Source organism: Chenopodium quinoa, unplaced genomic scaffold, assembly GCF_001683475.1.
Source record: "Chenopodium quinoa cultivar QQ74 unplaced genomic scaffold, ASM168347v1, whole genome shotgun sequence".
NCBI lineage: Eukaryota > Viridiplantae > Streptophyta > Magnoliopsida > Caryophyllales > Amaranthaceae > Chenopodium > Chenopodium quinoa.
The window spans coordinates 1,902,929-1,918,097 of NW_018745617.1; the positions used below are offsets into that span (position 1 = coordinate 1,902,929).

Consider the following 15,169-nt stretch of genomic DNA (forward strand, 5'->3'; position numbering starts at 1 on the left):
ATGAACTGAATTGAATTGAAAATAATCATGTGAGAATAGCCCTTAGTGTATACAAAAGTTTTCATTTCAACTACCATTAATTTCAAAAATCGGCTTATGAAATCATCTAGTCACTCTAAAACCTGTAACATAAATGACTAATCTTATACTTTACTCCTCTAAAACTTACGATAATGATTTACAACTTATCTAAATTATAAACGGTCCAAGTCTCCAAGACAAGTCTAACAGTCTAACACCTCTACTTATCCTGCAACACTCTCTCTTCCCGCCTTCTCTCCCTCCCTATCTCTCTCTCTCTCTCCTCCAACCATGGCAGAAAAACTAGCTATACCACTTCTTCCAGCTGCTCCTTTTCCTAATACACCCAACTACCGCCACCTTTCTCTCTCCTCAACACCACCCCCACCATCAGTTCTGCCACAATCACCATCCTCTGTTCCCCTTAAACCCATCATTAAACAACCCCAAGACTCAAACTTTGTGAACACCCGTCATCGCAATAGCAGTGCCTTAAACCCATCTCTTCTTCGTCTTCCTAGACGGCATCGCCGCCTCGGTAAACACCGGGACCCTAACAAGGGTAAACCCTGGACTCATCATGGTCTATCCCCTCAAGGTCAGCAAATTTTTCAAATTCTTATCGGTACTGATTTACATTCATCTAATTTAGGCTGTATTTTGAATAGATTGTTTGAAAATCAAGGAATTAGTGAAAATCAGGAAGTGGGTATTCTTGGTTTGGGGTCTGTGAATGCTGACATTTTGGGGATAATTAAGGGTTTAGGGTTTTTGGGTAAGTGTGATTTGGCTTTCAGGGTGTTTAATTGGGTTCGTAGTAGGAATGATTATCAAAATTTGTTAGATGGGCCTGTTGTTGCTGCTATGATTAGTATTCTTGGTAAGGAAGGCCGTGTATCGATTGCGGCTTGCTTGTTTAATGAGCTAGATAAGGATGGTTTTGACATTGATGTTTATGCTTATACTGCAATGGTAAGCACGTATGCTAGTAATGGACGATATAGGGAGGCAGTGACCATTTTTAAGAAAATGGAGGATGCTGGGTGTAAACCTACTTTGGTTACTTATAATGTGATTTTGAATGTTTATGGAAAGATGGGTATGCCTTGGATTACAGTTGCTAAAGTTATAGACAATATGAAGCGTGATGGAATCGCTCCTGATTTGTATACTTATAATACACTTATAAGTTGTTGTCGTCGTGGGTCTTTGTATGAGGAGGCAGCTGAAGTTTTTGAGGAGATGAAGTTAGCTGGTTTTGTGCCTGATAATGTCACTTACAATGTCTTGCTGGATGTTTATGGAAAGTCTCGGCGTCCTGAAGAAGCAATGGGGGTTTTGCGGGAGATGGAGATTTGTGGATATGCACCGAGTGATGTGACTTTTAATTCCTTGATTTCTGCTTATGTGAGGGGTGGTTTATTGAAAGAGGCTATGGTGATTAAAGCTCAGATGGTTAAGAAAGGGATAAAACCTGATGTTTTTACTTACACTACTCTCTTTTCTGGTTTTGAGAAGGCTGGTAAAGATGAATGTGCAATGAAGGTCTTCGAGGAGATGAGAAATGCAGGTTGCAAACCCAATATTTGCACCTTTAACGCCCTAATTAAAATGCATGGTAATCGCAAGAGGTTTTCGGAAATGATGCGGACATTTGAGGACATGAAGAATTGCAATTGTTCCCCTGATATTGTCACTTGGAACTCTCTTTTGGCCGTATTTGGACAGAATGGAATGGATACTGAAGTCTCTAGTCTGTTCAGTGAGATGAAGAAGGCAGGTATTATACCAGAGCGGGATACTTTCAACACCTTAATAAGTGCTTACAGTCGATGTGGCTCCTTTAAACAATCGTTGTCTGTTTATAAGATGATGCTGGAAACTGGTGTCATGCCAGATCTTTCAACCTACAATGCTATTTTGGCAGCATTAGCTCGAGGTGGTCTTTGGGAAGAATCTGAAAATGTCCTTACTGAAATGAAAAGTGGTCAGTGTAAGCCTAATGAGCTAAGCTACTCTTGTTTGCTTCATGCTTATGCTAATGGAAAGCAAACTAAACGTATGTGCACTCTTGCAGAAGAGGTGTATTCTGGGGAAATTACACTTCATCCTGTGCTACTGAAAACGTTAGTTCTTGTCAATAGCAAAACTGGCCTTTTAGTGGAAACGGAACGTGCTTTTCAGGAGTTGAGGAGGAGAGGCTATTCTATGGATATAACAACTTTGAATTCCCTGGTATCTATATATGGCCGCCGACAGATGGTCAAAAAAGTAAATGAAATTTTGGATTTCATGAAGGAGAGTCAGTTTACTCCTAGCTTGATAACGTATAATTCTCTGATGTACATGTATAGCCGGTCTGGATCGTTTCTTAGAGCAGAAGAAATTCTGAAAGAAATTGCTAGTAATGGACTGCAGCCTGATATCATTTCATATAATACTGTTATATATGCTTATTGCAAAAATGGTCGATTGAGAGATGCTTCTAGAATTTATTCTGAGATGAGGAGCTCTGGGATTATTCCTGATGTAATTACTTACAATATTTTCATTGCATATTATGCTGCAAATGATATGTTTCTGGAGGCCATTGATATGATTCGCTGTATGATCAACCATAATTGTAGACCTAACTCAAACACATACAATTCTGTAGTCGATTTTTTCTGTAAGTTTAATCGTCCAGATGAGGCTGCTATGTTCGTAAATAACCTTCGCAAACTTGATCCTTATCTTTCAAGGGATGAAGAATTAAGGTTATTGGATCGAATAAGGGGTAGATATTATAAATAAGCTCGTCAACCTTCTGATGTCCTGGTGTTTGAGAGGCTTAAATGTTTGTAAGTTTTGGCGCTAGTCATAAGATCAGTTGGACAAGAGGCTGACTTTTTTCATTGGACTGCAGATAAAAATTTTAGCTTCTGCCGTTCCTAAGGTATCCTCTTCTAGTATATGCTATTTTATACAGGCTTGTTATATTTTTTTTTTTAGTGAATCTGAACACTAGTATTTCAGGTGGATGCAAAAGTCAATTTAAGAGACCTTTTGTTACTCTTTCTATGATCTAGAGTGGAATTCTTGGACTGCAGCTCTGCATATGTGCCTTCTAACCTGGTATGTATGTTCATCATCTATTCCCATTTGAAATTCTTGTGCCAATGCTGTTATATGTGAAAAATAATAAAACATAAACATGTAATTCGCTGCAGAACTGTGCACGATGCAAGACTGTGTTGAGCTACTTAAAAGCTTTTACAAGAGAATGTACTTACATAGAACACACGTTATTCTCTCCATATAACACATCCAATCATTATATCCATTTTTTTTTCCCACTTTCTACATTATTATGTGAGATTCTTTCAAAGTAATACTGCATGGGTGAGAACCAAAATCTTATCTCAGGTACCCTTAGGCCTTTGCCATATCAAACACAACATCCTAACTTCAGAAAAGGAACCCAACGAAAAACAGGGAATGATGCAAGAGTATCGTTGAAACCTACGGATAGTATGAGGTACGACTATATGACCCATTAGTGGCATTTAAGGCTCCAATCTACTTTTTGGATAGATTCTCTATCTTATATTGTGGCTTAGGTGTTAATAAAAGTGATCCTTGTGTCTTAATTTTACAATTGATGGTTGAAGATGTAAGCATGGAAACAAGGATGAAAAGAAAATGCTTGTACTTGATCAAAAATGGATAACTTAAATTCAATTAGCCATATCTTCTTAACTACTAGGAATTTTCAAGCAATTCAAATTGGAGATTAAAGTAGAATCCAAGAGCTTTCCAACGACAGGTCATACGCCCAATTTTAATAAGAAAAAAGAAGTTATGATTGTTTGAATTTGAGTTGTTCAGCCAGTTGCTTGGAGCGCCCACTCCTCCAAATGGATTGCCTGTTCCTTTGGTCGTCGGTTCAAGTTTTTGGCATACGCAAGGAGCGGCCGCTCCAACCCCCTATATCGGGCGGATGAAATTATTTCCTTATTTAGCTAGCTTTAATCTTGGCCATTCATTTTGTAATCCAAAGGATGCAATTTAGGAACTCTAGGTTTGTTTGTATTGCCCTATATATAGGGTTAAGCTTGTTGTTTTGAATAATATTTTGCTTAATTTTGAAATCAATGAGATTTTCTCTCTCCTTAACCTTGGTGATTATTCGATATCTTTGTGATTGCTACTTTGTAATCTTTGTGGCTACATCTTAATCCTAGTTTTACTTGGTGTTGGCTTTGCTTAAGAACCCTTATTTTATAGATTTTAGTGATTTTTGAGATAGGCTTATCTTGTGTTGTTGCATTGAAGTTGTTGTTAGTTGATATGTTCCTCTTTCCATGGTTATTTCTTATCAGGGAATAGGTATCAACAAATTTAACTTTTGTCAGTTTCATTGGACCTAAGTTTGTAAAGAAGTTAGCATTGTTTATATAAGCATTCCAATCTACCACGAGCTAAAGCTCCCCTTATTATTAGGCTATGGTAAGCTTGTTTGTAAGGAGAATGAAGTTATGAAACAAAAGAGATGTAGATGGGAACCAAATTGGATTCATAGAGAAGCACAAAGAGCCTATTATTATTTATACCATAAGGGGATAATAATTTAGGGACACCAAAGGGACAATTAAGGACCCATCCAAGCTATTATTTTCCCCTTGATCTCTTAGGGATGACTCCAAGGCCATAGCTGTGATTGAAATACAATCTTTTATTCAAGGGCAGTTGCATAGATTTGATATGACGTGCACTGACATGCCCTTACTTGTGATTGATTCACTTATTGACAAAGTTTAGTAATCAAATAGCCATGCAAGTAACAATATTATAAACCCTAAAATAATAAAATAAAGTGATCTACACAGCTTTGATAATCATGCTAACCAAATTTTGATATCGATTCATGGTAGATAAGCTAGTGTCAAGTATCTCCCTAACTATTTTGTAAGATTATTTGGCATTTTCTTTTTCTTTTTTGGCATCATAGGTGGATCATCTAGGACCAAAAAATAGTCTATGGTCATTTGTCATGCCAAGAAATTAGACAAGACCCCAATGTGAGTCTAATATGATCAGTGTCAATTTTCAAGGTCCTTGTGGTTGCCTCTTTCCCTAAAGGATGTTAATTAAGGCCAGAATTGCAACTGAGAAATAATATTGTGACCTCAAAGTCACATCGAGCCTTTTGATGAATTAGCAGAGTTTAGTGGTATGAGAGAAAGATCTTTTGGATCTCTAGGGCTCAGTGATGAAGAGCTGGGGAAACAAGCCAGATATTGTGCTACAATGGGGAAATATCTATGGAGCCTAACCTGCTTTGACCTAGACAAGCCAGGCCTGATCAATCAAATGGCAAAGAATATGTGTCACCTCCAGAACTCTCCATACTCTCTGGAATTCTCACTCTTTTGAATTTAATGTCCATATCTTGAACATCTTTCCTCAGACATCACCTTAATTAATCTTTTTTAAATTCGCTAAAGCAAGTATGACTTTGAAGTGAATCCTGTACTCTGTCATTGAAGATGGTAGTGTCAATGAAATTAGTACAATTCATCCTAGCTATCAGGCATTCGCCTATTGAGGTTTAGGAATATTATAGGATTCTGTTGCAGAGGTGATGGGCTTAATGCAATCTCTTTGTTCAATTTAAGAATGCTGATGGGAGTTTCACCAAGGTGGCCAAGTCGGCAAGGTTTGAAGTTTGAACAAGTATTTGTCAAAAAATCTGCTAAGCTGTCTCATGATGGATTTTAAGTTCTGAAGTTGATGACAAAAGTTTGCTCGTGGGGAAGTCTATGCTCAGGCTCATTGTCTGTATGCCTAATAAAAATGTCAATATCTTTGTTGAGGATGTGGTTCTCTATATTAAATTTAAGTTGATACGCATGCTCTTGTCCTGCCTCAGACTTTAATTTGGCAACAGATTTGATTTTATCTTACTTTGGCATTTGAGGGGGAACCGATATCTTTGCTTAGTTAAGATTAGAGTCTGGATTTTTTTTCGATTCAAGTGTAGCAAAGGGGGCTTCAAGCAGCATGTTGTGCAGTTTAGTTAGCAAGGAGCATTAAGGTGGCTGATACATGGGGAAAAGAGCTGAGGTCTGTTATATAAACTAATTCTGCTAAGATGGATCAAAGAATTAGAGAATCCGGATTCGGAGACTAACTATGATGGCCATGCATTTTAAGGCTTTTTTCCATTGGATTTAATGTTCTTTTCACATATAAATGTTTACCTTATTCACTTTTGAAGACATTTTGCTGTTTCTCTTAGTACTTTTCTTTAATACTGTTTATTAAAACAGCTTTATAATGCCCCCTATTTCTTCATAATGGGAGAAGGATTAACCATTCTTCACTGATGGATGTGTTTCTCTGGTATAATCTGCATTTTAAATCGGTTTTTTCTATTATTTATATTTAAATTATAAGGGATGTCTAATAATAATTTTAAAAATGTTCTAACATGGCTGAATGATAAAGTGTGATTATCTTTCCCTAGTTGTGAATATTCTTTAATTAGGGGAATAAAATGAATTGAACAAGTAATCACATGCTTTGTCTTCACTAATTATTGTGAGTTGACATTCATGTCTTGAAACGAAACGTATACATTGCTTCACTGCTTCTAATTTGCTGGTAACATAAATAGCTGAAAATGGAATGTCAAATGGTAGTATAATATTCCTTCCTCTTTATTAATTTAATTACGTACCCAGTAAAAAAGAAAAAGGGGGATATATAATGTCATAGATTGGGGAATTTTCAGTCTAAAATTCTCTTTCTACCATTTGGAAATACCTTCTGGTTGAATTCTTCAAGATTTTAATTAAGATACAACAACTTTATTCCAAATTATTTGTATCATTTTGATTAGACATGTTTATCTACAAATGCATTACTTTGGCCGTTAATTATTTAATTGTGAATAGTGTTATGAAGAATTCAAAAGTATCTTACATTCTACTCCTCACGTATTATAATAAATACTTACTAGTATGTATTTGTATTAACATAAATATTATGGTCAAAATAGTATATGTGAATAGCGATAAAAGTTATGATGATGCGAATAATTTGGTATGGAATGGGTATTATAAACACAGGATATTACATACGGACTTTTAATTTGCAGCTATAATCATATCAATAGGGTGTTGTGTAGCTAAATTGTTGGATATGAAGTACGAAGTAATATAACAATGTGCAGCTATGTTACTCGGACTCTTTCATTTACCTACCTCACGTGTCCGTGTCGACACGACTCGTGCCGGACACCGACACCGACACTTGGACAGTTCATTTTTAACTAAAACACAATTTTTTTCAAGAAAATGGGCGAGTCCGATACTTGGACACCCGTGTCTAATTGGACACTTCATCCGAGTCCAAGTAACAGAGATGTGCAGTTCATTTTGTCATTAAATCTCTTGATGAGGGTTTGCCTTCTGTATGATATTCTTTAGCTTGTTAGTTTTAAGTATGAACTGGTTCAAGTAATTTTTCTAATACTTATGACATGAATGCTGACTATTATGAAACAGAGCCGTGAAGGGTTGTATATGGATTTTTTTTTTAATTTTGTTTATGATAATACACCTAGTCAACAGCTGCCTCAGGACCCGTTTTATATGCCTCTCTTTGCTTTTTTTTCCTTCATTGTCTTATTCTCTGTCTCCGTGTTCTCTCATATAATTTCAGGGTTTTCTGCTATTGAATTTGCTCCATGAATTGGTGGTGGCTAGGAGCTATTGGTTCCGCTTTACACGTATGTCGCCTTATTTTCGATCTTTTCAGTGTTTGTTTAAAATTTCAATTCATTTTAGTACATGTTTGCTTTATGTTGCACCTCTAAATCTTTTATTTGTGTTTGTCTGGTCTTTGCAGAGAATAGAGAGTGGAGATATTCCATCAAAATACCATAATGTAGCACTTGTAGTTGGCGTGACTGGCATCTCTGGTAATAGTCTTGCAGATATCCTTCAGCTATCTAGTACACCCGGTGGCCGGTGGAAGGTCTATGGTGTTGGGCGAAGGCGTCAACCTGAATGGCAGTTTCACCACAACCATGTTCAATATATCCAATGTGATATGGTTGATCCTGAAGCTACCCAAGCTAAACTTTCACATCTGAGTGATGTAACTCATGTATTCTACGTTGGATGGGTTACCAAATCCACTGAAGAGGAAACTTACGAAGAGAACGGCAGAATGCTGCGTAATGTTCTTAATGCGGTCATACCTAATGCGCCAAATTTGCAGCATATCTGTCTTCAAACAGGTCAGAAATATGCCCTACCTTCTTTGGACTCATCGGCTGAAATTCAAAATGAACCTCAATTTGTTGAGGAGTTGCCCAGGGAAGATACTACCGATAGTTATTATGCTATGGAGGATATATTGGCTGAGGAGGTGCAGGCAAAGGAGAATCTGACGTGGTCAGTCCATCGACCTGCTGTTATGCATGGGTTTTCTCCTTACAGTACTAGGAACATAATTGGTTCGCTCTGTATTTATGCCACTATATGCAAGCATGAAGGACAACCCTTAAAGTTTCCAGGCAACCAGGCAGCCTGGGATGGTTACTCAGAGGCTGCAGATGCGGATTTAGTGGCTGAGCAGCAAATATGGGCGTCACTTCATCTCGAAGGCAAGAGGCAAGCATTCAACTGTAGCAACGGGGATGTGTTCAAGTGGAAAGATCTGTGGAAGATTTTGGCTGACGAATTTGAATTAGAAACCGTGGAATTTGAAGAAGATTCTACTACTCTTGAAGAAATGATGAGGGAGAAAGGTCCTGTATGGGATCAGATTGTACAAGAGAAGGATCTGCTTCCTACTAGATTCGAGGAGGTTGGGACTTGGTGGTATGTCGATTCTGTCCTCAGATGTCAGACTGTATCAGACGATTATATTAATCGGGGTATGGAGAAAAGCAGGAAGTTCGGATTTGGGGGTTCCAGAAACACTGCAGATTCATTTCGTTTTTGGATCTACATGACAAGAAAGTACAAGATAATTCCTTAATCTGCTAGGTTGTTGCTGCTGCTGCTGCTGCTGCTGCTAATGGTAGCTGAAGCAGATTGTCATTTGAATTCAGTGGAATTGTTTTGATGCGTCAACTATGAATTGGTCTACAAGTTAGGTTGTGCCCTCAACTTAGCCAAAAGCCAGCCATAGACCAGATCATTTATGATAATGGAATCCCACTCTCTTTGATAATCATCAAATCACACGTTAATGGCACATCTTTATTTTATTTTATTTTTTAATCATTTTTATTATTTTTTTGCAATTTAGAGTACAAAGACTAGTCTTCTTTTTGTACCATGTCTCAAGTTTGAACTTTTATGTATCAAAAACCCCTTTGTTAAAGTCAGACCATATATATTTAGATTTAGGCTATGATCTATAATCTAATTTTATTTTATTTTAGTTTTCGAGTTTGATAAGATCTGGTATGTTGGTATAATCTAATGTGAATTTTAATGGTTTGTTTTGATTTGATATGATTTTTCAAATTTGATTTTAAACTAGTAATAACATCATATGGTAAGAGAGTATAATATTTTAGTCATTACATTTATTTTTTTGAAAGTAACATTATAGTTTTTTTTTTTTTCTTTTTCTTTTGAGGAAGCCTCCATTCATCTTCATGATAACTTGTTTATCTAATGGCATTTTTGTAAATATATCAACATTTTTTTTTCTTCAAGCAACATTATATAGTCTTTTTTATATTCTCCGTGGTTCTTTGCAGAGTTAACCTATGATAATTTGCTAACTTAGTAAACAAAACATTATGATAGGCATCACATACTAAGGCTATGGCTGTATGTACGAGTTATGACGGTTTTTGAATCTAGGTATTCAATCACTCACATGCAGTTTTTACATTTTCTTACAATCTGGTTACTCTTTTGTTGGAAGATGTCAAGGAAATACCAATCAGGGCCGTCTCCGACAATTTGGTGGCCCTGTTCTAACTATTAAAATTGGACCCTTTAATTTTTAGAGGACTATTTTATAAGGTTAAAAATATTAGGGAAATTCTCTTTGGTAAACCTCTAATAATAAACATTCTCAGTGGTAAAATGCAAAAAAAGTTAATATCCTTGGTAAACTATGTTTTAAAAAGTTAAGTCAATGGTAACCTTAATCAATGTAATTAGGCATTTCTTAACCATGGTTAACCATTCTAAGTAAAAAAAAGTTGTGATGCCTAAAATACCCCCATTCTAAAATTAATTTAAAAAATAAAAAATAAAAATCACCACCCTGCCACCACCTTCCCCACCATCCTGCCACCATTCCCTCTCCCCCTCCTCTGGTCGCAGCTCCCCTCCCCCAGCCCCTATTCCCTAACTTTCCCATTCCCGCCGGCAACCTTTATCCCCTACCCTGACACCCCAAGTACCCAACCCCGACACCCAACCCCGATTACCCAACCCCCACCCCGACACCCCAAGTACCCAACCCCTTCGACCACCCTTCCCCATCTTCTCTCCTTTCTTGCACCTCACCACCATTGAAAACGATGAAAAAAATCGAACTAAATTTGTGAATTTCTAGTAATCGAAATCCTAATTCCTCACAACTGAATAAGAAATTATGTGAATTACAGGTAATTGAAATTAATTTGATGTTTGTTGAAGCAAAAGGTGTCGCCGGTGGGGATTTAGGGTTTCGGGAAAGGGTGTGGGTGGGGGCTGGCGGTGTCGAGGGTAGGGGAAAGGGGAGGGGGATGAAGTCGGCGGTAGGGGAGGAGGTTGTGCGCCGGTTGGTTAGGGGGAAAGGGACGCCAGCGGTTTTCAGGCGGTGGGGGAGGGGGGTTGCGTGCAGGGGAGGGATAGAGGTGGTGGTGGCGGGGTGGTGGGGAGGTGGTTCTTAACCATGGTTAACCATAGTTATGCTTAAAATGCTAATTATCTTGCTAAATGTTACCATTGACTTAACTTTTTAAAACATAGTTTACCAAGGATATTAACTTTTTTTGCATTTTACCACTAAGAATGTTTATTATTAGAGGTCTACCAAAGAGAATTTCCCAAAATATTATTATTATAAAATGCTTTTTTTATTTTCAAGTACAGTACTACAAATTATGATAGAGCTAAAATATTCATACTATAAGTATAAGTTTAATAGTAATTCACTAAAACATCAAACAAAAACTTTTTATTTAAAAAGTGTCATCCTTCTAATATTTTTTGAAGCAAAATCCTCAATTATATATTCATAATCAAAGATGAATTTTAGGTTTTACTTTAAAAATGGTAGTCTTTTACAAGGAAGAAGGTGAGTATATAAGGTTATAATTTTTATTTTTTTAAATTATGGCCCCCAGATTTTTAGGGGCCCTGTTTCGTGTGTGAGAAAAAAAAATGTCTAAAAAGGGTGACACCAACTATTTTTACTTCACTTGATTTGACTTTTCGGCTTGTCCTTTCAGCACTACAGTATTCATAAGGGGTCATCAGCGTGTTTATCGGGCCATTAAATCGCGGGGAAGTTGCTCTACATTCAATTTGCTTCTCCAGCGATTATAAATGTCTAATACTTCCTCCGCTCTGTTAATATTGCAACAAGGAGAAAATTACGCATCCCAAAACACATTTTATATGCTAAATATCTATAATTGTGTAGAAAATGTCCATTGTTGCAATATTAATAGAACAGAGGAAGTACGAAAGTACTTGCTAAGGGATTGATTAAAGACTTAACATAGGTCGGACTATGAACCTCCTAAACCTCAAAAGTTCATAACGTCTGTAGATGATTAACATACTATTTGGGTTGTACCAATTGGTTGTTGGTGTAGTGGTGATTGGGACTACACTTGGTAGGGAGGACTCGTGTTCGATCCCCCGCAACAACAATTGGGAGGGGACTGGAACCTAACCACCCAGAACTGATCCCCGAATCCGGATTAGCCCAAAGGGTGAACCGGGTAGAATACCAAAAAAACATACTATTTGGGCCGTTGTTTGAGGATTTTAGATGTTTTACTTGCCTAGTATCCTTATTTGTGGCCCAAACCTTGCAAACAGCTCCAAAGAGGAAGATTTTAGAATCCACATAAAAGTGGATCTACTAAGATTACTTAAATTAGTAACCCAATATCAAGCAATAGAGCCTCAGTTTTGAGCAAGCGTTAGGAATCTTAGCCCTTTTTTAATTGCACCAAATTTATGTATTTACTCAAAATTCCTAAAGAATGTAATTTTGGAGTGTTGTTTCACTTGTTTGGTTAACCAACAAAAGTGCAAAGTGGAAGAAATAGAATTTTTTAGGAATTTCAAATTTCCGACTACATAATATGGGATTCATTTATCCACCTCTCTAGGTGATTAAATTTCCTAAGAAATGTAATTTTCTTATTAATGCCAACCAAACAATAGGAATTTGAAGAGGGAAATAATTTCCCATGATTTGCAAATTACCATGGGCCCATTGCAACCAAACAAGCTCTTAGGATGACTTGTTCATTGTCTTGCCCTCCCGATGTCACTTATAAAATACAGACACATCATCCAACTGTTGTATTTGACTACATTAACATTTTCTAACAACGACATGCAAGAGACACACTTAAATATGTGTCAGACACACGAAAAAAACATTGTCCAGTCTTTTAACATATTCTGACACATGAACACAAAATTTGTCTTACCTTAATGCGTTTTATTTATTATTGGATACACCACGTTACACATATACTGTATAAAATTTCTTGTACTACCTCTATTACTAGTATATATTATTTGCAATGATTAGATATTTTTCTTCTCTACTATATGTCAAGTCGTTACGAATAATATATAACGGAGATAGGATTTACACTTTTTTTGAAGACTTTATACCTCTTTTTTTTTTTGTTTATTCTTTTTACTAACGGATCTCTATTCCTCTCTCATCACTAGCTTATTGGTATCCTCCTTACATTGCCTCTTCGCACCAACGATGTATATTGAACATACTACCTCCGTTAAAGGTTATGTGCAACGATTTAACATAAAGCAGAGAGGAAAAATGTCTAATCGTTACACATAACCTATAACGGAGGTTGTATATTATTTGCCTATATTTACGTTTTTTTAATACTATTTTTAATGATTTGTAAAGTTAATTATCAACTATTAAATTTCCTTATTTTATATAATACAGTATAATTTATGTTTATAAGAGCAACTTCAACGGCAAGCTAATTGCCAAATTAGCTTGTCATGCCACCTAGGATTGCAAAGTTATTCTTCCTTCTAGCTAATTTATGCCACAATGGTTAAGCTAATTAGCATTTAGATTTTTCAGCTTTATTTTTTAAATAATTAGTTTTTTGTTAGAGACAATTAATTTCTAAGCTAATTAGCTTAGCTAAGCTAATTTGCTAGGCATTAGCTTGGCCAAGCTAATTATTAAACTACTCTCCAATGGTTTGGCTATTAGCTTGAAAATTATTAAAATTGCAAGCTAGTTCCTAAAAGCAACCACTGGAGTTGCTCTAATGCATCGTACCCATATCTCTTCTTAATTCTATAGTCTATACTAACTTATATTGTATTCGTTTTGTATTATATACATTCCCGAGCTCGTGCATCCTAAATTCCTAATTGTCACCATCACAACATCTACGCCATGTTGCTAAACACAATTCAGCATCTTGATTTAGACTCTTTCCTCTAAATTAAGTTTGCATCCTTTATCATGGAACAACACACTCTACCCTTTCTTAATCTTCCCTTTCATGGTAATTCTCTTTGAAAAGTACAATATCGATTTTGACTTAATTTGAGCCACCAACTTGTCATAGTCATTGCCGTACCATCTACCATACGATGAAGGCAAGAAAATCAATTAATGATTTGTTACCTTAGTGTCGTTTGATAGAGTGTTATTATTGAAATACACTCGCTATCTTTTTGATGAGCATTGTGCACGAAATTCAAACACTAATGATAATGAAAATTAATCAAAATTTGTTAAGGATGTTATTCAATTAACAAATTATCATTGTCGTTATTTAACCAAACTACATTAAAGAATTGAAATTAAGTTGTAAAGCGGGACAATATAGAGTATCCAATTATAACATATACTAGATGAATTCGTGCGATGCACGGTTTGTTTGATTTTTTTAAAATAATGTTTTTTTTTGTATTTATGAGCCTAAAATTTGTTATATATTTAGATAAAATTCCTAATATTAAAATATAATATTTAATTAATTTAAACTTAAAAATCTCATTCGCCAATTTTGCTTACATGGCATTTAAATTATTTAATTCTAAAAGAAATTAATAATCTCTTATTTAATTGGCTGCTACTAAGTTTTATAATCCTACATGGCGCGCTGAGAAAATTAGATCTTACGTGGCTCTCTAAAAACTCGGGAAAAAACTCCCCTTTATATATATACTAGTTTTGTACCCGTGCGATGTCCGGGTTGTTTATTAAATTTTAAGATATATTTTAATCTATATGTCAAATTTTAAAATATATCATTGACACAAAATTAGTTAGGAATTGACGTATTTTTGTAACGATTTAAACTTGTAGACATGTAATGACTAATAATAATAATAATATTAGTGAAAAACATTTCTTGACCCTGTCTGAAATGGCTCGTGACCCGACCTGATTAACAGGTCTACACACAGTAATAAAATTATATTAGATTCTGAAGTAAATTATTTTAATTGATTAGAATATATTATAAACCATGGATATGGTACAGTTTGAACTAATTCCTTCGCTCCAAAAAAAATATTATGATACAAAAAATAAATTTATATGATAATTTATCAGAGTTATAATCTAATTATTTTTTGAATAAATTATAATTCAATTTGTACATATGAAATATTGGTACTTTATCAAAAATAAAACTCTAAATTAACAATTTTATCCTAAAATTATCCAAAGTTGATTGAAAATAAAATTCTAATTAAACTAACTTTTTTATGCTACAAATTGAATTTTATATAACTATATCTGGCACGACACTTGGCAAAAAATTGGAACGCCAAGTGTCGTTGTCTCGTCACCTGGCTAAAAGTTTAGCTTTATATATTAGTTATATGATATTAGATTGGGATTTTGCTAGTGACCCTCGTAAAGTCGTGATAAGGCCATGGATCAACAT

At 35.6% G+C, this 15,169-nt stretch overlaps 2 protein-coding genes across 3 annotated transcripts; both read left to right on the forward strand.

The window, feature by feature from the left end:
• Nucleotides 1-147: 147 nt before the first annotated feature.
• Nucleotides 148-4,340, forward strand: LOC110716583 (pentatricopeptide repeat-containing protein At5g02860-like). Of its 2 annotated transcripts, none has more exons than XM_021895211.1 (3): nucleotides 148-2,956; nucleotides 3,037-3,135; nucleotides 3,231-4,340. In XM_021895211.1, exon 1 carries the CDS (start codon nucleotides 313-315, stop codon nucleotides 2,812-2,814), a length of 2,502 nt encoding a protein of 833 aa, XP_021750903.1. In that variant the 5' UTR covers nucleotides 148-312; the 3' UTR covers nucleotides 2,815-2,956; nucleotides 3,037-3,135; nucleotides 3,231-4,340. The 2 variants fall into 2 exon arrangements, with proteins under 2 accessions (XP_021750903.1, XP_021750904.1); XM_021895212.1 differs by having other exon boundaries at nucleotides 3,427-4,340.
• Nucleotides 4,341-4,841: 501 nt separating this feature from the next.
• On the forward strand, nucleotides 4,842-9,457 carry LOC110716584 (3-oxo-Delta(4,5)-steroid 5-beta-reductase-like). The gene is made up of 2 exons (XM_021895214.1): nucleotides 4,842-7,795; nucleotides 7,915-9,457. The coding sequence occupies exons 1-2, from the start codon at nucleotides 7,754-7,756 to the stop codon at nucleotides 9,052-9,054; spliced, it is 1,182 nt and encodes a 393-aa protein (XP_021750906.1). The 5' UTR covers nucleotides 4,842-7,753; the 3' UTR covers nucleotides 9,055-9,457.
• The last annotated feature ends 5,712 nt before the right edge of the window (nucleotides 9,458-15,169 follow it).